This window comes from Microcebus murinus, chromosome 3, assembly GCF_040939455.1.
Source record: "Microcebus murinus isolate Inina chromosome 3, M.murinus_Inina_mat1.0, whole genome shotgun sequence".
Lineage (NCBI taxonomy): Eukaryota > Metazoa > Chordata > Mammalia > Primates > Cheirogaleidae > Microcebus > Microcebus murinus.
The window spans coordinates 35,756,269-35,781,139 of NC_134106.1; the positions used below are offsets into that span (position 1 = coordinate 35,756,269).

General features: G+C 33.8%; 1 protein-coding gene across 1 annotated transcript in view; it reads right to left on the reverse strand.

The window, feature by feature from the left end:
• Positions 1 to 24,871, reverse strand: part of LRPPRC (leucine rich pentatricopeptide repeat containing) — a 111,205-nt gene that overhangs the window by 23,240 nt on the left and 63,094 nt on the right. The window contains exons 24-30 of the mRNA XM_012756383.2: positions 21,783 to 21,907; positions 21,208 to 21,314; positions 12,159 to 12,227; positions 11,251 to 11,341; positions 4,953 to 5,095; positions 4,707 to 4,818; positions 763 to 889 (exon numbers count right to left, since the gene is read on the reverse strand). Coding sequence (XP_012611837.2) covers positions 763 to 889; positions 4,707 to 4,818; positions 4,953 to 5,095; positions 11,251 to 11,341; positions 12,159 to 12,227; positions 21,208 to 21,314; positions 21,783 to 21,907 — 774 coding nt within the window. The remainder of the gene's footprint in view (positions 1 to 762; positions 890 to 4,706; positions 4,819 to 4,952; positions 5,096 to 11,250; positions 11,342 to 12,158; positions 12,228 to 21,207; positions 21,315 to 21,782; positions 21,908 to 24,871) is intronic.

Sequence of the window (24,871 nt, forward strand, 5' to 3'; positions counted from 1 at the left end):
ATATATTCATCATATAGAATGAAAACTGAGGATCATAGATGAGAAGTAAGTAATTTTCATAAGGTCATAGAGCTTTCAAGTAAGGTTCAAATTCTAGGCCGAGTGCATGCCCGTAATCCTAGCACTCTGGGTGGCTAAGGTGGGCAGATCGTTTGCACTCAGGAGTTCCAGACCAGCCTGAACAAGAGCGAGATCCCGTCTCTACCAAAAATAGAAAAAAATAGCTGGGCATGGTGGTGCATGCCTGTAGTCCCAGCTACTTGGGAGGCTGAGGCAGAAGGACTGCTTGAGCCGCAGTTTGAGGGTGCTGTAAGCTAGGTTGATGCCATGACACTCTAGCCAGGGCAACAGAGTGAGACTCTGTCTCAAAAAAAACCAACCAAAAAACAAACTCTAGTCTAAGTTCAAAGCTCTTGGTGTCTTCATTATATTAAGATGCTCCCATCACATAAGGATACAGTTGTTGAACAAGAAATACAACAGAATATAATAAAAATTGCTTTTCTATACATGGATATCTTAAAATGAGTTGTGTGGATATATAAAGTGAATAAAATGTACTATACTTTTTTGTATGGCTAGTAAAGGGAGTATTTTCTTAAGGTTAAAAGAACCCCATAAAATTAGTTAATAATTTCATATGATTTATATGGGCAGTTGAGGCTAATCAATCAACTGCCACTACACAACATATTAGAAAGATCCTAATAGTGGGCAATATTTTTTAAAAGTAAAAAGTTTAACAACTGGACTAATACTTACAAATCTTTCACATGCATTGCTTCTGCTAAACACTCCTTCGACAAAAGTAATCTTATGAGAGTGTCATAAGTTTTAGACTTAAACACAACGTTTTGCTCTTGTGCTTTCAGGAAAATATCATATGCATCTATAAGATAAAAAACAAAAAACAAAAAGTGAGATGGCATTATTCAGAAATGGCAAAAAGGAGTGAAAAAAATCTTTTTAAAAAGTCCTAAACCCAGATATTTTTGTTTATTAATACCCACACCATTACCACTCTATAGAGATACATAATGACCCAGTGAGTAGATGATGTCATTCTTCAAATCTTTTAAGGACACAGTTACAGTGTTTGAAACTACTACTTAATCCAAATGGATAGTACCTGAAAGGGTTTCCTTTTAAAACTATTTTTCATACTTGCTTTTTTAGGTCAGCAAATTATTTTCATGCCAATAAAAATAAGAAACAGTTCTTCTGAATTTATCAAAAGATGATACCAGTTTCAAAATAAATTGTGAAATGTGTGTTAAAGTCCAAAGAAACCAGAGGTATAATTTAGATTGAGGAGAGCAAAAGACTCATTTCGAAGCAATGTTTAATCTATAAGTGGGTGGTTACAATGGTTATCATTTCAGCACAACAGTGTTAAAGTGAATATAGCCTATAATTCTAAAATTAGGAGATCACATTATTTGGCTACGACAGGACTTATACAAAAACATACAATTTTCGAATATACAGATATCTAACAAGTAAACTAAGCAACATTTGTTTGACTGATTAACAGTTTTATTTCACTTGTTCACAATAACTGTCAGTGAATGAAAAGATGTTACCAAAAGAGAAGTAGCTACACTTTTCAGTCACTTACTTTTCTGAAATAAAATTGCGGGGCTATAAACAGCCAACTGAAACTACAATCTACTCTCTTGTGTGTATAAACAAATCACAATAAAGATAGGGCATAACTGAACTACCACGTACGGCCTTCTTTGAAAATAAGGCTCAGTATAAGGAAATACAGAACATGTAACTAGCAATGAAGATGACATTAATGTTCAGAAGAACATTCTGAGCTACTTTAGAAGTTTCTGAACAAGCAAAAACCGTTATGCTTTTTGGGGAGGTTTGCATTAGCCTCTCGAACTGAAGTGGCAATGTCAAGACTTATTTATCCCTTCAAGCTAAATTCAGAGAAAAAAGGAGAAAAGTTATGACAACATTTATATATGCATCTTAACTAAGGAGAAGAGTTAGGGCAAGTGAAAGTAACTCTGGCACAAGCTGACAACATTTTAAATAGGTCTTTCAAAAAACAATTCCCATTAGTCATTAAATTCCCACGTGCCTTGCACCAGATTTCTATGTTTTTGAACACTTGTATGTTCCAGGGCTCTGGCAAAAAGTCAAAAAACAAAACATACGAATGAGAAGGGAGAAATTCTACTATTATTTACAGATTACTCCATCAAACACCCAATTTATTCAGTAAAATTTTAGTTTTCTGAAATGGAAGCAAATGAAGTTAGTTATATCTTCATTTGAGTACTGGTATCAATCTGTCACAAATTTAAGAACAAAGTTTTATTTGCAACTGAAATCACATAATAGCTTAAAGAAAATATTTTAAATGACACACAATAACATGACTGCAACAGAATCTGCCACTCCATACACACTGCATATCTTTTCTTTTTAGAGGGCTAAGATGTAATTGTCTACTTCCTAACAATCATACGTAACAGTTCACTAGTTTGTTGGATGAGGATGTACAATAAATACTCTGAATATTTAAAACCAACAACATAAATGTAGAAAATATTACTAGTTGTTTTCTAAAATTGTGGTCTTCACATTAAATTGATGGGGTTGTGTTTATTACCTTGGTATTATTATTATTGTTATTAAGTTAGCATTGTAATATACCAGGCTCATTTACCATAGTTTGTTCCTGGTGTGGCAATCACAATACATCTTCAAGTAGGCTGAACATCAGGAAAGTGCTAATGCAAGCCTTCAATTTTCAAAGCATTCATATTTTACTAAACATTTGAATCCTAAGATATACAAAAACAAACCTAAAAACTCTAACAAATTAACAGGATAAAACCAATTAGACAAATGAAAATTACACATCAAAACCAAAATAGAGGCATATCTCTACATTTATGCTAATTATTTAGTTAACTATTTAAATGTTTTCACTTAAACTACACACTAACCCTATATTCCTTTAAGCCAAATCAAAATTTCACCAGAATATTTACATAGCATTGACCAGAATAATAAATTTCATATTTAGCTTTAACAGATTCATGGCAAAAGACTCAAGGATGTTATATAGACTGAATATGCAGCAAAGGAATATGACTCAGAAAGAATAAGAAGTCATACTCTGGGTCATTGAGAAAGCATAAGAACTTAGCTTATTTGTACTTCAAATATTTTATATCAGTGTCACAAAATTTCGAAATTAGGAAATTAAGTTCCATACATTTCTAAATCGATTGCTTTCTACTGAATAAAGCTCAAAAACATCAATACTAAAATAAAAAAAAAAACCTGCTACTGTATTTATTTCATTAATAGTTAAACTATAATAATAAAGCACACTTGAAATCTACCCTGAAACTGGATGGATTAAATCAAAAGAAATGAACAGAACAAAGGAAATAAGAGTAATACATGATTTGGAGAGGGTATAAGAAGTATAAATGGGATGGATGCCATGGCTCATGCCTATAACCCTAGCACTTTGTGAGTCCAAGGCAGGAGGATCAACTGAGCCTAGCAATTGGAGACCAGTCTGAGCAACATAGCGAGACTCCCTCCCTGCTCCACTTCTCCATAAAACATAGAAAAATTAACTGGGTGTAGTAGGGTGTGCCTGTAGTCCCAGCTACTCGGGAGGCTGAGGTGGGAGGATCATTTGAGCCCCAGAGTTTGAGGTTGCAGTGAGCTATGATGACACCACTAGATTCTAGCCCAGGGAACAGAGCAAGACCTTGTCTGAAAAGGGAGGGGGAAAAAAAGAATTCTAAATGAAAATACAGAATTTAATCTGCAAGGCCATGTTTGAGGATTAAAGATGATCATAAAATTTTAAGTTAGTCATAACAGGTGGTGTGAGGTGGTTCATGCCTGTAATCCTAGCACTTTGAGAGGCCAAGGCGAGAGGGTTGCTTGAGGCCAAGAGTTTGAGACCAGCCTGAGCAAGAGTGGGACAGTATGTCTACAAAACATAGAAAAATTAGAGGGTGTGGTGGTGCATGCTGTAGTCCCAGCTACCTGGAAGGCTGAGGCAGGAGGATCACTTGAGCCCAGGAGTTTGTGGTTGCAGTGAGCTATGATGACACCACTATACTCTAGCCAGGGGGCAGAGCAAGACCCTGTCTTTCCAAAAAAAGACACAATAGAAGTAGAAGGCCTCCAATTTTGAGCTATTGCTGATCACACATTAGTATGACAGTTAATGCCATAATCATTTTTTACTTTCAAATAAGTTTTATTTCCCTACAAAATTATTTTCAAAGTACAATTTTTAAAAAAAATATAGATTTTATAATTAAAACCCACTAATGTACAGAAAATTATAAAGTACAGTATAATGAACTCAACCTCCTACATATCCATCACCTCTATTTAACAATTAATATTTTGCCAGATTAGCTTCCTTTATTCTTTATGGCTTAAGTATTTTAAATTACAGATATTTTGATTTTTTTCATTCCTCGATTCATATGGATAGCAACAATTAAGAATATCTTCCTATGTATCATAATACTATTCTCCTATTAATAAAAGAGTAATTCCTTAATATTACCTATTACTCAGTTGATATTAAATTTTTCCAATTGCCCCAAAATGTCTTTGTTAATTTAAAGTATGAAAGAAAATAACCGATATATAAAATTTAAGTCCCAGGCTGCTATGAGAAAGACACCCATGTACATGTTTACCTGTATTGTTCTTCCATTGGCAGGCTTTCAACACATCTTTCTGGAGATCATTTTCTACAGGTGAAGTTGATAATGAAGAATTCTGGGAATCATTTTCATCTTCATACCATAACTTTAACACAAAAATTATTCTGTTAACCAAAAGCTGATAAATAAGGTGATCTCTTCAGTATAAAAGTGGGCTAATATATGATCTAATTATACTGACAACAGAATATGTTTATAATTATGCTAAAAACAAATTACCTCAGGTACATCAAATGGAACTTCCTGGTTACTATTTCTAAGGATTTCTGCTAATAATCTTAATGTCTTCTCTCGAGGAATAACATTTTCTTCTTGCATTTTATTCCAGACAGCATCAGCTCTTTTCCAGTCACCGTTTATTTCTGTAGAATTTGATTAAGCAGAAAGTAATGAATATACTAAATAGAATTCATGAAAATATATAGCACTTTTTCTTACTTGATGCTAAAGAAAGCATTATTCCAAAATCTGCCTTCAGGGAAGGGACCATAAGTGATTGTGACCCAAACGTGAGAAGGAGACTTTTTTTCCTCACACCTTTCTGTACCCTTTGAATTATAAACCAAAGATACTGTACCTCTTAAAAAGCAGTAACAACACCCCCCCCCGCAACACACACATTATTGAACACTTTGAATCAAGTTGATAAAAAGTTTGTCCTTTGTAAAGCAACTTAGAAATTGCCCATTGCCAAAATCACAATCAGAAACAGGCAACAATTCAGCTATGGCCTTTAGTCTTTGCAAAGATGATAGACACATGTACACCATATAGGACACAGCTGGAGGTCTAACATCATTGAAAGCATTCACATATGAGATTCTCTTTAAAAGTGACAAATCTAAAAATCCTTTCACTTAGTTGAGTAGAGAGAATTGTTTGTGTCTCTTCTGTTGAAGAATTGCTCTATGACATTGTGTGATAGGTAGAATTTTATCTTAATAGATAACGCTATCAGATTAAGTATTACAAGGAAACAGGAAGTCTATTGAAAAGGGGCAGATTCCTTCATATTGAAAAAAAACCCAGTTCCTTATATCTGGTAATCTAGTCTTCATAAATAGCAAGAATTTAGGAATCAAGACCTTTTATTTTCAATATTCTCATGTTTGAAAAGAAAAAAGGCTCCTTTAATTTAGTAAATTGATTTCTGCTTGTGATAACTAGAACAAGATATAAAAAATGTCACATGACATTAAGTTCAATACAATTATTAAATGCAAAGAAAATCGGTTGTAGATGTCTTTTAAAAATTTGCAAATACGTATAAGAAATATCTAGATTGTGTAGGGTCTAGCTCTAGGAAGGGGGGTTTGTTTTGATTCTGAATACTCCAGAAAACACAAATAAGTTTGTTCCTCGGCACTTTACAGGAAAAATACCAAAATGCTAAATAAGACAAGTGGGATTTTCCTAGATTTCTCCCCCTTTGAACAAAAAGAAAGTTTATAAATAACTAACTCCTAAAAGTAAAAAATCAGAGAACAAAACCAAAAACATTCATATTCCATCAGAAATCAGCAATAAAGAAAAAAGTAAAAAACAAGTAGGAAAATTCCCCTGGGTCATACATAGATTACAACCTAAACTTTGACATAGACTATACTGAAAAGAGGCACAAATAGTAGAAATTAACATAAAGTTCACGGTGATTTTATATGTACTTTGATAATAAAATCAGTCAAACTATTATAAAATCCTTACATTGATAACTGGTTTTCTAAACAAGATCACATGAGCTAATTATGATTTCATTCATTAAAATGTTATTATGTAATGTAAAATTCAAGCATTCAAGTATGTGAAAGCATAAAACTTATTTGTTGGAAGGTTTTCAAGAGCTGGTAAGGGGCTTTTATAAAAGGGATTGATTTTTAAGCTAACAACACTATTTCAAACAATGAAGAAAGGGAGGCTGGATGCACTACAACCCTGTGCCTACAGAATGTTAAGAAATCTGGGAAGATAATTTTCTTCTTTTAAAAAAGGCACAAAATGATACAAAAAGCTTCTACACAGTAGAACAAAAACATTACAGAGATGCACCAGTAAAAATGGACTAGCAACTTACAGAAAGAAAATATTTCAAAATACAGATTGGATTTGGTATAACATGGATGAAACAACTCAGTATATATTTTTTAAAGAGAAAAAATTTCCTGGAAACATACCTGGATCACAAAATACAACACAAAAATTTGAGGTAATCTAACCAATCAGTGTATATCAGATAGTATAAATCTGCAGATTTATACTATCTCTTGTGGGTTTAAAATCCTTCTACTAAGACAATAATGATCATACTTGTTATTCAAATAATCAGGCAGCCACAAACCTAGGCTGGGACCAGGGAATGGACACTCTGTCTCTATAATCATCACATTCTCTCCTGGTACTCACAGTTTCCTCTTTGAAAAACAAAAGGACACACTGTTCTAAATGATCTCTTAGAACCCTTAAGCTATAAAACCAAAGATTCTAGACACTATTAGTGAATTTTATAAGAACAGACATAGTTGTAAGGTATATTTTATGGCTATATGACTAGGGTAAAACTGTTGGTACTTTACATATATGTTCTATGGTATTAAACTAAGAGATGAAGATTTCTAGTTCAGGCTTTTAATAATAAAGCTGATAGTTTTTACACATTACTGATATGACGGGATAATTTCCAAATTTCCCATTTGTCAGACATCTGATTATAGTACTTAAGTATCATTCCCCTCTAAAATAAATATAGCCATTGACATTTCTAAGGATTCCAGGTCTGGGACAAGAATTATAAAACCTCGCCATGGGTTGTCTTGTTATGCCTGAAAAAAAGGAGATATCAAAGATTAATAGGATGTGACGGACAACATATGAAGGGGTTCCCACTGGCCAAATATGGGATAATTTGAACATTAAAAAAAAAAAAAATCACCCATCAACTTTGGAGGTGTCAAGGACACCAGCACTTAAGATTGGTAATTAAAGGCCAGGTGCAGTGGCTCACGTCTGGTGGCCCACGTCTGTAATCCTAGCACTCTGGGAAGTGAGGAGGGTGGATTGCTCGAGGTCAGGAGTTCAAAACCAGCTGGAGCAAGAGCGAGACCCCATCTCTACTATAAATAGAAAAAAATTAATTGGCCAACTAATATATATAGAAAAAATTACTGGGGCATGATGGCACATGTCTGTAGTCCCAGCTACTTGGGAGGCTTAGACTGGAGGATTGCATGAGCCTAGGAGTTTGAGGTTGCTGTGAGCTAGGCTGATACCACAGCACTCACTCTGTCTCAAAAAAAAAAAAAAAAAAAAAGATTGGTAATTAAAGGAAGAAAAAGCAAGTATTTATCTCTTCCTGTGAATTTATTTCATATCCTCAAGTTAAAAAAGGAAGCCATGGAATATAATGCAGAATATGAAATATGTAGAGTATAAAACAATCAAAATAAGAGTATAAAAATAATATACATTTGTAAAAATATAATATACATTTGTAAAATATATATGATATAAGCATAGAGAGAAGCTCCAAGGACGGCCAAGTGACAAAGTCATCTCTGAGTCAAGGAGTTTGGGGGTGAGGGTGGACACAATGACATCTTCACATTTAGCTAGTATACTGTTATATTATTTAAACCTTTGACAATTAGAATATATTCATTTTACTTGTGTAATAATGGAAAGGGAAAAGGCTACACAGTGTGAAAAGAAATGTCAATGGCTATACATACTTGAAGGAATAACATAAAAATAACTCAAGTTAGAATAAATGCTGAGGCTGTAAATATTTTAAATAGAGTGAAAGAATTTTGATTGCAAAATGACAAATGTAAGGCAACTTTATTTTTGGATAGAGTACTTTATGTATACAAAGAATAAACTAACCTTTATTTTGCATATGTAAAGGAGAAATTAAAGTGTTTAGAACATAAGAAACTGTTTGGTAAGAAGATGACAATATTGTCGCATAGAAATAAAAGGATATTCTGTAAGCAGGTATGGGAGTTATTTCATTCATGTAATTTTTGTTGTAGTTCCAGGAGCTTATTTTGTAAGACTGTAACAACGAGAGGTCAGAAAGTATTGGAATAATATGTCGGAAAAAAAAAAAAAGTATTGGAATGGATAGAATTAGTTTGAATCATGACAGATCCTTGTAACAGACCATGTATGAACATTATACTATACTGAATCAGCAGAAAATAAAAGTAGTATTACAGTAGCTAGTATATAAAGGTATAATAAGACTTATATAGTTCCATGGGTGTTGGCTGTATCTTTGTTTTGTGCATGTTTCTGAAGAATGTAATTCACAACAAAATTTAGTGTGTATGGATGGGTGTGTGAGAGATACTGTTTTAAAATAAAGTTGCTTTTCAACATATACCCTAAAATAACTAATCCAACTTTTAAGTACTATAATTGCAACATGAAAAAGAAATCCATAATCTAAAAATCTACTTTTTCAGAAATCCACCATCTTAAATATGGATCTTCCAAGTATAATAGGACCACATTTCAAGCATCATTCCATACCATATGCTGCTCTCTTTCAAATAAATTGAGTCTATGTAACAATATCTAAGTAGTGATCCAAGTCTAGGGCCCAAATGGAGATAGGGATTGTAGGAGGGAATAGCTTGCTTTTCCTTCAGAAAGCAAAGGATCAAGGCCATTACAACCAGATCATCTACTTACAGCACTACTGAAAGTGGTAAGTATACAAATGGCATTACAAAGTATACTTCCCCGTAAGGATTCCACTGGCTTCCAGCTTCAGAAGAGGCCATCTACACCCTCCAAGCTTCTGAGACTATTGGCTCAAATACAGAGCAAGAAGAAATTGGAGGTAGATGTCTAACAGAGCAGATAGTGGGGATTAAGGAGAAGAAAATGGTATTAAACCCAGAGACTGCATATCCCTAAAGGAAATTTTAACACGAACCTAAAAGTTTTCTCTTCTTTGCTTCATTTTTTAAAAAACAATAGTATACGTTCATCTGCCCAGGAAAAAGAAGCTTATGTGGCTGGCCACCTCTCACCCCTCTCTGGACTGCCACTGTACTTCAGTCCTGGTTATGGGGGTGATTCTCAGCAGAGTGCTACCTTTATAACTGTAGTGCCTACCACAGTATCTAGTCAGTAAGGGCTCCAAGGATATTTTTGTCTGAATGAAAGTTTATATAGTGTTCTATGAGGAATACTGTAAATGCTAAGACACATTTGGATTTATAAAGTCCTATTTCTGGGTCATGATGGGTAGTTTAAAAAAAGGATTGGTATTTTTTTGAAGTTTGAATATAATTAGAATTTAAGCATGAAATAGTTCTTTAAAAAGAAGAAAAAGCAGGTAGAGTGGGGAGTTAGCACTCACACACAGGTCATAAACCACAATTTAAGGACTAAATGCATAAAACATAAAGCTTTTAATTCTATACATTCAATAACAACCTCAGCATTGTGTGTGAGAATTTGATCATCATTCAAGCCAAAGTTTTTAGAATTACACAGTGAACTGAGTACTTCAATACAATTGAAAATTATAATTTTAAGCCACGTTTTATTTTACTTACACCATCAAGATGTAATAAAAGGCTTCTAATGATAATAAATACAAGTTCAAAAAGACAAACAAATCAACTTATTCATTGTGGTCTATGTTTGGTGAAGGAAAATTTGCCATGACAAGAAAAGAACAATAAATCTAGATCAAATATCTATCAAGTAAAAAGGGAAAACTCAGACTGTTCTAAGTGTGTTCCCCTCTACCCAAATATGCTAAAAAAGACTGTAAATCTTCCCAATGGGTCCACTGCTATACACATATTAGAACACTGTTTGATAATAGAGGCCAAGAGTTTCAGAAATATCAAATACAAATACTAGGATTTCTGCCTAAGGAAACAATTACAGGTGTGAACAAAGATCTAAGGTACAAGAATGAATAATGTAGTATTGTTTTATAATATGGAAAACTGAAATCTATTCACATGTCCAGTAACAGGAGACTGGTTGAGTAAATTCAAGTATATCCATTCAGTACATTCAGTTATCTGTAGGTGATTATATATAAAAAATGTTCATAATACATAACTAAGTCAAAAATATAATATGGTCACATAAAAACTGTTTAACAACAGTTTCTATATACATATGCATCTTTTTGCAAAAAGATCTATACACATGAATGTGTTGATGGCCACCTATTAAAAATGACCAATAAATCTACTTGAGAATTTAAATAAAAAGAAGAAAAAGAATAGCCTTTCCTCAAAAGTCCTATTAAATTTTGTGGTTATGAAGATTTTCTTACCTTCTTATTATTACAGTAAAAATGTCAGAAATTATGAAGACTGTACAGTGTCTAGTGATCAAATGTAACATTCTGTGATCAAGTTTAGCCTCTACCTGGGCCTCTGTTGAAGATTCCACATTTGACATTTTTTCAAAGCTTAACACTCTTTTCCTGTCATTGCCTTTGACAGACTAAATAAATGAAACTGTAGGGAATAGTTAAATCACTTACTATATATTTTTAGCAGATTATAGTACATGTGGTCTCTATCACATTCAAATAGCTTCTGTGTCAGCTCCACTAATTTTTCCAGAGTCTCAACCTTAAAAAGAAAATTAATAAATTAATCTACATTGTATGAAGGATATATTAATATTTTGCAGTTGACAAACAGCAGCAGAATAATCCTCCAAATTTGCTTTATCCAAAGAGCAAATTAACTTTACTTCAAAAGTTAAAGGATTAAGCACAATATGAATGTATACTTCATGCCACTGAACTGTACACTTAAAAATGGTAAAAATGATAAGTTTTATGTTATGTATAATTTACCATAATTAAAACATTTTTTTTCTTAAAGTTAAAAGGCTGAAAGACCTTTTGGAGTCAAGAACACAACATGAATGATCTGGTTGAAGGCACCTCCACAAGTAGGCATTTTGGAGAATTCAAAGATATGTGGGGCAGAGAACAAGGTGGGGAGAACTCAGCGAGTGTATCTTACATTATTCCTCCACCTAAACTTTACACTTTCCCTGCTCTGTGGCTTTTACTTGGCATGATGTGAATAGATGCCTGCCCTGGAGGAGGGAAAGTAGAAATTCCACTGGGCTCTATCAAGCAACTCCTCCAGTCACTGAGGACTGATGCAGGCTTAAGTTGCCAAGGACACAAGGTCAGCATGCTACAACCAACAACTAGGATAAACCAAGCCAAAACCTTCAAGGCCCAGGTTAACATTTTTTAGGGTTTCTACAATACCTCAGAGACAAGAAATAAGCTCTTGCTTATTTGAAAAGCAATCACTGCTTCTACAATGCTCTATCTCTTGAAATCCCCAAATGTTCCTATGACATGAAGGACACTTGCCATCTACTTACAGTTTTAGGTGATTGAGATGTCAGATATCAAACACAAACCTGATTGTTTGTAATACATCTGTCACAAAACCACTTCAGTCTTGCAGGTCGAGCTCTAATGCCTGGAGTCTATAAAATAAAATAATCATACAGTACCCAAAGTAAGCCTGGGTTACTTTTTTTTATTTTTCCTTAAAGACAAATAGTTTTCCTTCTAATGAATTTGCTGCCAATTATATGCTAAAATTATACTAAACTATAACTATACTAAACTTATATACTAAACTATATATAGTAGTATATAACATATTATTTTTTTTTTTTGAGACAGAGTCTCGCTTTGTTGCCCAGGCTAGAGTGAGTGCCGTGGCATCAGCCTAGCTCACAGCAACCTCAAACTCTTGGGCTCAAGTGATCCTTCTGCCTCAGTCTCCCTAGTAGCTGGGACTATAGGCATGCACCACCATGCCCGGCTAATTTTTTCTATATATATATTAGTTGGCCAATTACTTTCTTTCTATTTTTATAGTAGAGACGGGGCCTCCCTCTTGCTCAGGCTGGTTTTGAACTCCTGACCTCGAGCAATCCTCTCACCTCGGCCTCCCAGAGAGCTAGGATTACAGGCGTGAGCCACCACGCCCGGCCTACGGTAGTATATAACGTATTAATGTATATTAAAGTTATACCATAATTGCTAATAAACTATAACTTAATCCCACAGTTATCAAACATCTTCAAGTAAGATTAGATGAGAGCATAAAACACAACCTTTACTTAACCTATATCTAGAAATGCAGGTTATTTCAAAATACTGCTTTGCAGGTCAGTGTTCATTCTATAAACCTTTAATTAATAAAATGGTCATGCTTTCTTTAGTCTAAAAGTAATAAACGAAACTACAAAATATGTCAAATAAAACACATATGTAGGCATGAACACTCACATGTGCACTTTTTCTCATTCTCTCGTACATACACACACAAATTACTTCAGGTATCCCAATAGATTCAGGAGACAAAAATTATTATTATGCTACACAGAATTATTAACAATTGTCATAATAATAAACCAATGGCTTTACTTTTAAAAGAAATATGCTTTGTAAAATTTACAGTGATAAAGGTATCAAAAGACTACTACAAATGTTTGTCTAGCATCTAAAACTAAATACTTAAAGAGTAAAACTAGCTAAGTACTTAAAATTTGTTCATAGTCTTCATTTATTTCAACAATTGAGAGATATAACTTAAGTTAGAAATTACCATGGTTTACAACTGTATTAACTCCCCTAAATAAAAAAAAAAAAAGAAAAGAAAAAAAAAAAAGAAATTACCATGGTTTAGTTAGTAAGTCTGGCTTCAAAGCACTTATTTTACAATTTTGGATACTGGAATAACAGACAAACCATTTCAACATAATTCCAAGAATTTGTCACTCTAACTATAGTATTTTCATCATCTGTAAGGGGGCTTCACCATTAAATACTACATTTCAATCACAGCATTATGATAGGAAAACTACATACTCATTAGCCCTGGCTGCTCCACTCTAGAGGAGGTACCTTTACTGCTTTTCCACTCAGCTCTGTTGATGAAACCAGGTATCCCTTGATTCTAATCTCTTATTTATAAGTCCCCATTATTTTTAATTTTAAAAAATAACAGTGTACAATGTTAAATTAAGAACTGAAGCAGAAACTAACATCTTGCAGCTTTGGTGGAATGACAGAAAAAATGGTATAATAGAAGTTAGATAAGTGCTCTTATTCTTACCATACCAGTATCCACATTTTGGGATATAAGAAATAAATGAATAAACTGATTGTTGAAATATATTCTCAAATACCATTAATATCTTCATTTAGACACAATTTCTACTCAAGAATTTTCTTACATCATTTGTTCTGTTTCACATGCATTACCAACATCAATGTACACAAATGAAAACCAAATCAATGTACACAAAAGGCCCTTGGAAAAACTAGCAAATAATCCTCTTTAGAACATGGCAAAATACAAGGGCTACATGCACTTACAACTTTCAATATTACTGTTGATCCAAATGCCAACGATCTAAATAGCACAACTTTTATAGCAAACTTTCTGCTTGTGACTGATTAATCTGCCTGTCACTGGCAGGACAGCTGATTTATACTGCAGATCTTCCTATGTTTCATTTTGAAATTGAGAACTGTTTTCACATATAAATCTCAATCATCAAAAGAACATCTAGGTCAGATTAACTAAATCTCCTAGGCTGCTGTAATAGTCAACATTTCTGGCTTATCTCTTAACATCTTATTGAATTTTAAACACTACAAGTTGAAAGCAAAAATAGAAAATGTAATAAAAACATGGAGAAGAACAGAATTCTAATTAGGATGTTGAATACAACATCAAAAACCAGTTAATGTTAATTGAAACAATGAATTCACCTCTAGTTTTTCCTGTTTTTGCTACAATCTATTTAATGGATAGTGAGGATAAAATAATTATTTTAGCAGAAAAATTGGCATGTTTGTTTCCACCTGGGTTACTATGCTTCATAAACCACAACTTTCTGCACTTGCAATTCAGAACTAGGTTCACTTGTACAGGGAGAAAAAGTGGTCCCAAATCAAAAATCACTGTCATTACTCTAATGTTACTACATTACTCTGATGTAAATTTGCTACTTTTATAATAAGCTTCTATGTATACTAGTAAAAACAGAATATCAAATAATTATCACCTTGTAAGTGAAAAGAAATAAACTATTTTCTACCGTATTTGAAACTCTATCTCAAGGAAGATAATCTTAAATTTGACTCAAATAGAAAATTTCAACTGATTTTTCTTGCCACTATTGCTTGAAATGTAAAATCCTACCCTAGCCTCATGTCATCTAGTTAGAACAGAAGAAAAAATCATGGGCACAAAGGCTTAAAAGAGGGGACAAACAAAACCACAAACCTGCCTGGCACAGTGATGCACGCCCATACTCCTAGCTACTCGGGAAGCTGAGGCAGGAGGATCCCTAACTTAAGGCCATGAATTCAAGGCTGTGGTATACTATGATTGCACCTGTAAATAGCCACTGCCCTCTAGCCTAGAAAACAAGAGTGAGACCTTGTTTCTCAAACTCACAAAACAAAACCAAAACCCAAACCCAAGTACAGCTGACCCTCAAACTACACAGGGGCTAGGAGCACTGCACCTCACCCCTGCAGCTGAAAATCCGTGCATAACTTTTGATTCCTTCTTTGAGTTAAAAGTTATTAGTAAAGACTTTATTACTAATAGCCTACTGTTGACTGGAAGCCTTAATGATGACATAAACAGTCAATTAACACATGTATATTTTAGGTATTATATACTGTATTCTTACAATAAAGTAGAGAAAATATTAATATCATAAGAGAGAAGACTTTTACAGTACTGTTTTTATTGATACCCTAAGTTTACATCATTTGTTTACAAGATGAATTTCTATCTATCTGAAATGGTAGGCAACTGCAGCTGCAGACCTCAATCTACAGTACCTACAAGCAATTCAACTTTTTCTTGTAATGTCATCACTTTTCTGTTTCTTGGGAACACTTCCAGCATCACTAGTGGCACTCAATATGGGTCCCATGGTGTTACCCAAGGTTTATGGATGAAAAATAAGCAAGAGTTAAATTTTTACTGTGAAATGCATTTAGTGGAGAGACGATCTGCTCTCAGGGAGATGATTAGTGTCACAGGGTGTTTTAAGCAGATACTGGGAACACTTAAACTTACTCCAACAGCAATAAGAGGTGGCTATGAAATTATTACAGTAGTACGGCGTTACCACAGTGAATTTTACACAGTTATAATACTGCATCTTTATGTTTGTTTACATTTCTTTCCATGTACAACCTCTGTGTGCATAAGATTTGACACATTTTAACTTTTTATAATAGATTTGTGTATATTTTATGGTAATACATGGTAAAATAGACTAGTATCTACATATATTTTATCCATTCATGACGTATCTTTTGCTTAATTTTTTCATTATTTTTAGGCTACATGGTTCATCTGTGCATTTTTTCAAATCTCCAAAACCTTTTCCAATGTATTTCCTGGGAAAAAATCTGTATATAAGTGGACCTATGCAATTCAAACTTATATTGTTCAAGGGTCAATTCAGTTTATCCCCATAGCTAGGATAGGGCAAGGGAAGAAAAAGGGTATCATGGCACATATTAAACATCTTAGCATTTGTCCTTTTCTCTAAAATCTTCAGAGACAGACTTAAAAACCATGTCTAATGAGGGGAAAATAGGCCGGGCAAATCAAATTAACATTCTAACTATCATAAACTACACACAATCCATTTGACCAGGTGTTACAGGAGATATTAAATGAACTAGCTCATGGGGGAGGTATAAATTAGCATGAAAACTGACATTTTGAAATTGTGGAGGTCATGGGAAAAAATCTAGCACTAAAATCCACCCTGTATATATAGGATCCACCCTGGCTTATTAAGAAAGGCAAATTGAAATAAAAACCCTGAATTTGATATAGTAAATAAGAAAAGGAAGAATAACAAAGATTGGGAGACCACTGAAATCTGAACTTTTGGCCTTAAACCAGAGGCCATCAAGAGAGTTTGTCTCCCTCTGAGAAGACATCACATCAGCCTAGATGACAGAGCAAAACATTCTCTTTAAAGAAAAAAAAAATAATGGCATTTGACCCATTTCTAATAAATGATCCTAAGTAAATAATCTGAAAACCACATATGCCTGAAGTAAAAATGCAAATTATTATTATTATCATCATTACTTATAATAGTGAAAATTTTTCTCAAAGGAGAAAGGGGCAAATAAACTTTGGTTCATTTCTAAATGGAATTATATGGCCATTAAAAATAATGCTAAGAAGAGTTCTTAATTATATGCAGGGAAATGAAGAGACAGTGAAGAAGGGTGAAGAAAATACTAAATAAATTAGATGATTCAATTCATTGCAATTATATACAAAAGAACTATACATTGAATAAAAGCACAGAAAAACCAAGGAGAATATTGAGTCTTTATACTCTCCATATTTTAACAAAATGGGTTAAGATTTAGTCTATATACAGTGGAAAAAAAATCAGACAGATCATCTTTACTGGCAAAACAGAATATATTTCACAAACTGTATTTACCTGATATAATGTAAGTTTATAAAACTAATTTGTGAACATTTCCTCAATGACATGTTTCATTCTAGAACATGCTATAAGAACAGAAGAAGGAACTAGAGATAGCCTACGGAGGATATGTCTGCAGGAGAGACAAAATGGTTGACTTCAACACAGGAAAGAATGTCACATAGAATGAGGGGAATCAAACTAATATTTATTAAGTGTTTAATAATGTACCATACACTCTAGAGATCATCTTACTAGTGTTATCTAATAAGAGTCCTAAGAAGCACAACAAGGATAAAGGGTAGAAGCACCTTCCTGCCTCAGGGCCTTTGCACAGGCAGTTCCCTCTGCCTGGAATGCTGCTGTCTTCACTCTATATGATATAGCTGGCTCCCAATTCATCTTTTAGTGCTCATCCCACATATCACTACCTCCAAAAGACCTAGTCTGAAATAGGTCCTATTTACAATGTTTTGTCTTGCAGAAATCACTGCATTTTATAGGTTCTTTTTTTAAGGTCTATCTCTTTGACTAGACTGTAAGACAGTTGTTTGCTAAAGGAAGGAGGGGAGAGAGAGATGGGAGGGAGAGAGAGATGGGAGGGAGGGAAGGAAGGAAGGAAGGAGGGAAGGAAGGAAGGAGGGAGGGAGGGAGGGAGGGAGGGAGGGAGGGAGGGAGGGAGGGAGGGAGGGAGGGAGGGAGGGAGGGAAGGAAGGAAGGAAGGAAGGAAGGAAGGAAGGAAGGAAGGAAGGAAGGAAGGAAGGAAGGAAGGAAGGAAGGAAGGAAGGAAGGAAGGAAGGAAGGAAGGGAGGGAGGGAGGGAGAAATTGGTCAAAGTGGAAAGTCACACAAATGCTATTAACAACCTTAGCTTTAAAAACTTCATTCTGGAAGGTTCAGATGAAGAAATCTGCCAATGACAAACTTAAGAGTTCAGGATAGGAGGTGCTATATCAGATCTAACTCTCATGCCTATTAATTAATCCTACCCTCTGTTAACTAAGGTCTCTAAGTTTCAATTATGTATCATTTGAGGTGACTGAGTAAAGTGTCCTAAAAAATCCAGACAACCCCTACCCTGAGTCAGATCTTTATTAATCTTACTGCCTCAAACCCCCTTTAATCTATCTTGCAAGCTTCTGCTAGAATAAATTTCTTTTTAATCCTGTTTAGAGTTCATTGTCTTCTGAATTAACTCCAATTTTCTTATTCTGATACTGAGGGTCTCTAAATTCTGGAAATAATCTACCCCTTTAAAATATTTCTCACAAATCTTATACCCCAGGATGCAGGAACTATGTAGAGATCATCCTTTTCTGCTTCTTTGCTCTACTCTAATACACTTTCCAACCTCATCAACCTCCCAAATGCTAAAGTGCCACCACTGCCATTCATTCATACCCTATTTCCTCCCAAAAAGTCTTCCCTAATTTCCTACACTGGAAATAAGTTCAACACTTGAACTCTCCAAACTACTTATACCTTTCTTATGGTGGGGTTTATTTATCTTCATATATTAATTTCATTTTCAAAGGGCTTCACATTAGCTCCTTGAGAGTTTATCTTAGTCTGATTCACTTTGTTCTCTTTCAAAGGAGAGTACAAGAATACTTTTTCTGAGTATAAAAATATATATGCTCGTTATAGAAAACTCAAAAACTACAGAAGAATGTTTTTAAAAAAATTCTGCCTATTATTCTATCCTCCTGCAATAATCCATGTATAGAAATAAAATATAAGACTATGTTAAATGTATATGAACACATTTTTAAAACAAAACAGGTCATGTTTATAAATTGAATCTTGCCAGTATCTTTCTTCTTTTCATGTATTATGACTGGTTTATCTTATTATCTCCCATAGTACTTCAAATACAAGGAAACTTTGAAAATTCAACTGTGGTGAACCTACCCATTGATAAGACACTATTGCTTTTTGGGGAATGACAAAAATATTCTTCAAGACTTACAGTATGCTTTTAGATGCTCATATGATCCTAGTTTATTGATTTTTCATTACTTTTTATATTTTCAATAACCTTTAAAAAACTATAGGTCTTGAATTTTAATGGCAAAAAAAAAGCAGGTTCCCACTTTAATTCATTCCCCAAATAAACATTAAACATAAAAAAAAATCCAAACAGTTAAAAAATGTACTTCAATATAGTCTCATATTGCACACCTTTTTGTCCTACCCGGTAGCTGCAGTGGTTCTGTAAGGTTGTTCTTTACCCTTTAAAAACTTTGTGCACATCTATGAAATTGTGTCATCAGCAGACAGCCATTCCTAAATGATGCTATACACCAGTAAAGCTCTAAAGTAATTAAGAGGCAGTCTTCTCTTGCCTAATCATGTGACATGCATGTACCTGATGCTGAGCATGACATTGTGAATTATGTGAGATAAAGACAACACAATCTCTACCTTTAAGGGACAAAGAGAATTAATATTATTAATCACTTACCATAATCTAGGAAGCATGCAAGCTGCTTTATATACATTATGTGATTGAATATTAAAGATAGATATTATATTCCCTTTTAGATGAAGAAGTTTAGAAAGGTTTAGTAACTTGTCCATTATCACACAAGCAAGAAGATGGCAAAATGAGAATTCCCTTTTATGCCTTTGGCTCTTTCTATTATATCTTTCTTACTACATAAAGAGAGGCACATGCTTTCCTCCTGTAGAGCCACTCATTGCTGTTCTGAGAAAACCTGAGCTTCATTTCTCCTCTGATCAGTGACCTGGTAATACTGATACTATGCATATAGAGCAGCAGGACTCAATAGGCAGACAATAGGCAGACAGTGCCTCTCATTTTCAGAGTCACTGTGCACTTTCAATGGAAAAACTTATATCATTTTCTAGAAAACACAAGTGAACTACTTGAACTATGGAAGCATCTGCCTAAGATAGCACGTGCCACTGTCTTCTGACAGGTGATTAGACTGAGTAATAAGAAAGAAGAAAGTTCTAAATTCATTTTACAGTCCTCCTTTCTTATACTAGACTTTTCTTTGAAAAACATCAGGAGAAACAATAATAATTTTCTGGGTTGTGTGCCCATACTTCCAATTTTGTGATAAGCAGTCATCATACAAATAAGGCCAAACATCACCTTTGCATCCTGCCCACTACAGATATTTTTGGAAAAAGACATGGAATAAAAGCAAAGTATGGATCTGAGAGAAACATGATTACTGATGTAAGTTAACATTTTAATCACATGAAACAATTTTTCTTAAGGCAATGGATCCATCTTCTATGGAATGTTTTGTTGTCCTAGTGGACACAGAATTGTTTAATAGTGAAATTAATCAAATTTGGACAGACTTTATAGTTGGCCTTTGACTTATCAATTCCAGTAAGGAAAATTTAGTAAAGCCTAGGAAAAAAATACTAATCCTAAATAGGCCAAGTTTGTCACCTACCATTTCCCATAAGCTGCTTACCATAGTACAAAAAAAAAAAAAAAAAAAAAAGGAGGAAAATTTAAATTAAATGCCAAACAGTTGCAGACAGCACTTGTTTGGCTGATTAACTTGTAGACAAGCATTACAAATAAATCTGAGCATGGTCTGCAGCAAATTAAATTCCACTGCTTTTAAGAACAAAGAATTCTTTGGCAAAGAGGATTAGCAACTTTACACCCAGGAATGCCAGTTTAATTTAATTGTTCCACAATCCAAGATTTAATATGCAAATATCATTTTGATATATAAGAGTGAATTTAACAAAGTGAGGAAACAAATTCAATATACAACCAGACTGCCTTTTCTGAGCTGTAATTATATACAATAAAGAAGCTGGCCGAGTTCCCCCCTCCCTCCACATTATTGGGACTGAATTCTATTAACATGAATCAGAACAACTGTAATTAAAGGTTAAAATTTTTAAATGTATTCTAATTAAGAGTCTAAACAGCTGTACAATTAGAATACTGTAGTTAAAAATCACACCTCAATGATCTTCTTGGCCTCTTTGTAATTTCCTGTTTGTAGGAAGGCAAAGAAGAGATCATAGAGCATCATCATTTCACCTTGTTCTTGGCTCACAAAGTCCATTGCTACAGGAAAGAAGAAGATATATTAGAAGGAAAAAAAAGAGAAATGTAATATCATATAAAGTTCTAGAAAAACCAAGAAAACTTGCTCTTAAAAACAAATATTAAAAATAACTTAAAGATTATAGCTATACTGACTCATTTTCTGTTATATTCCTTAGTTAATGGTATACATACATGACATTAAGTATCTCAGAATAGCATTAATGAGGATAAGTATGAAAAATCTTCAAAAAAGATCACAAAATAGAAGACAAAAATAAGAGAGGGGCAATCTTTAAAGATAAACGGTTATTAAAATCAAGGACATTTATAACATTGAAAATCTATTTTTCTTTTCTATTCACAAGTATAACAAAGTTTCTCTGGATGCACTTGTCTTCTGTTGAAGTTTCTCTTCACAAAAATACATTAAAATTAAATAAGAAGGAACAAAATCCCACTATATTAAGATATTAGAAGGTGACCAACCTTTCTGAATTAGATCAGTCTCGCCTTTCTCTATTAGTTTACATAAGACATCATGAATCCTTGGTAGTATTTTATACTTTCTAAAGCAGTCAATGGTGGCTTCAAGAGCAGCAGGTATGTCATCCCTTGGAAACATTAAAAATTTAACAATGAATAAAATGTATCTTATTCAGTTTAGTTCTTAGTAATCAGTTTAGAGAGATGTATAATGACCAAACAAAATGTAAACTACGGAGCTTTACTTTAGAAAACCACCAAGCCAAATGGAGAAGTGATCCTTACATATAAAAATATATGTTCAGAATACACACATCATTAGCAGTCCACTATTTACCCATCCTGCTTCATCTTTTATTATTTTGCTTGCTAAATGATACTTTTTTAAAAAAGTACATCTAAATATGCATTATTCTTCAGTAAAAGCACTGCTATGTGAACAACCTCATAACATGGCACAATTTGGAATAAGAAATTAAAGATTTTTGGAAAAAGAATATGAAATGCATTTCAAAAGAGGCATGATTAAACATGAACCCAAGTACAATTAGTGACAATCTTTGCAGAAAATACAAATTTCTCTCACATACACAACCATTTTCAAAAGAAAGTCTTTTTTACATTTTCTGTTAAAGCCTTAACATTTTTGTCCATTATACAAATGTTATGTTGCCCTAGAGTGAATTACTATTTTATCTAGATTAAGATTTTAAGCTGTACCAAAAAAGTTAAATACAACGAAGAAGCGTTAATTTTATTGCAAGAATACTGACACAGTGAAAACGAGCCTATCCTGACGCAACTCTACCTTATCCCCTTACTAGGCCCTGTTTACAGTGCATCTTCTGGCACCCCACAGAGTCATTTGAATTTTTGTCATTTGGGGTGAAGACTAAATTACAGGTTAATTTCAAAACTGCAAGTAGATGTTGCAGGCTAGATTACTGTCATACAAGAGAAATGGTACAGTAGCTACCACGTATGATATAAAGCTTTATATAATCAGTATTTTCCCTTGCTTCAGACACAGTTTCAGTTATTGCCTTTCTATAATTCTGCTTAATCAAAAACTACTAAAACATTCTGAAGAGCAAAACTAACACATAATGATTTTTTTAAAGTGGCAAGATTTGTTTTTTCAGATCAATCCCCAAACTAGAACACTACTGTCTCAATTGTATTTTCCCTACATTAGGTCAAAGCTATCAATAAATGAATGAATAATTGTTCTGTCAATCAAAGCGACATGTTAATAGTCTTTGGTCTCCAAATATATGCTTCTGAAGATTATACATTTTCAGTACAACAACAGAAAAGACAAGAATAGCAAAATTGAAATAATTCATATATTTGTTAATAATTTTAAGTACCAATGCTACTGCTCTTAGGTTGCCAACAAAATGAAATAGAAATTTATAATAAAACACTTGATACAAAGTGTATTGGATAGAAATGAACTAAATGATTAGTCAGTTCTTTTCAGTCTCTACTATCTACATTCTAACTTGTGGTTGGACCATGTCATTTTAAAAAGATAAATATTTACATTCCTCACATAATTTATATCATCAATAGTCTTTCATTTTAAAGCTTGAAAACTTAGGAGATAAATGTGAAAAATATGAAAAAAGCATCTAAGATTTGCATAGCTTTGAAGATAGCTATATACTCAAAGGACTCTGGATTTCAATCCCAACTGATAAATCCGAGCACTTATGCAGCTCAGCTGTAGCAGGTGATACATTTCTAGAAGTGGAGACGAAAAGCAGATTATCACAATAACTGAACTCAAGGGCCTTCAGGTTCCTTCCCAGTTCTAATACTATGAGGTTCTATGAATATGTGCTTATTAGGTTCATGTACCCACATATCTCATGCCAGCAGACAAAATCATCACATAAGAATACCACTTTTAAAAGGCAGGATGAAATCAGTAAGAGCAGTATAATACAAAAAAAGAGAAAGGTGCAAACTGCTTTACAGCTAAAATGTGGGACATCACATTACCAACTGGTATACTTTCAGCTTCTGTGACCTTAAGTGACCTGTGATGTCCTTTATAAATCAGAAATGATTTAAAACCCTACTCAAAAATAACAATAATCCTTTAAGGAATGCTTTGAAGAAATTAATGTTAACACATTAATTCTGCATTCAAATTTTGAGCCATGCTTATTTCAATATATAGGCATAATTCCTAAAGCTATATATTCAAATTTTAAAAGTTCATACTTAATAAAAATTTAGTTGCTGCTTTCATAAACCTCAAATAACACCTAAAGAAAATCAACTCCATAACACACTATTTTTTTTTTTTTTTTAAGAGACAGCGTCTCACTCTGTCATCCAAGCTGGAGTGCAGTGGCAAGATATAGCTTATTGCAGTATCAAACTCCTGGGCTCAAGTGATCCTCCTACCTCAGCCTCCCGAGTAGCTAAGACTACAGGTGTGTGCCACAATGCCCAGTTAATTTTTTTTTAATATTTATTTTGTAGAGTAGGGGGGAGGGTCTTACTATGCTGCTCAGGCCAGTCTCAAACTCCTGGCCTCATGCAAAGTGCTGGGACTACAGGCATGAGCCACCACGTGTGGCCCTATTATCTCTTTAAACAAAAAATCCATTGTGATATATACATATATATATTTCTTCAAGATAGTCTCGCTCTGTTGCCCAGGCTAGAATGAAGTGTTGTCATCGTAGCTCACTGCAACCTCAAACTCCTGAGCTCAAGCGATAATCCTGCCTCAGCCCCCAGAGTAGCTGAGACTACAATGGCCGCCACTATGCCCAACTAATTTTTTTAAATTTTTTGTAGAGACAGGATCTCACTCTTGCTCAGGTTGGTCTCGAATCCCTGGCCTCAAGTAATCCTCCTGCCTTGGCCTCCCAAAGTGCTAGGATTACTGGCATGAGCCAGGGCACCTGACCCATTGTGATATTTTCAAAGACCAGACCCCACCCTAAAATTTTAATGGATTACATAAAGTAATTTTCATGCATAAAACTATATAAATTTAAAATTTTGAAAACATATATATAATAGGCTGGGTCCAGGAAATAATTTGAAAACTTAAAAGAGAGTTACACTTA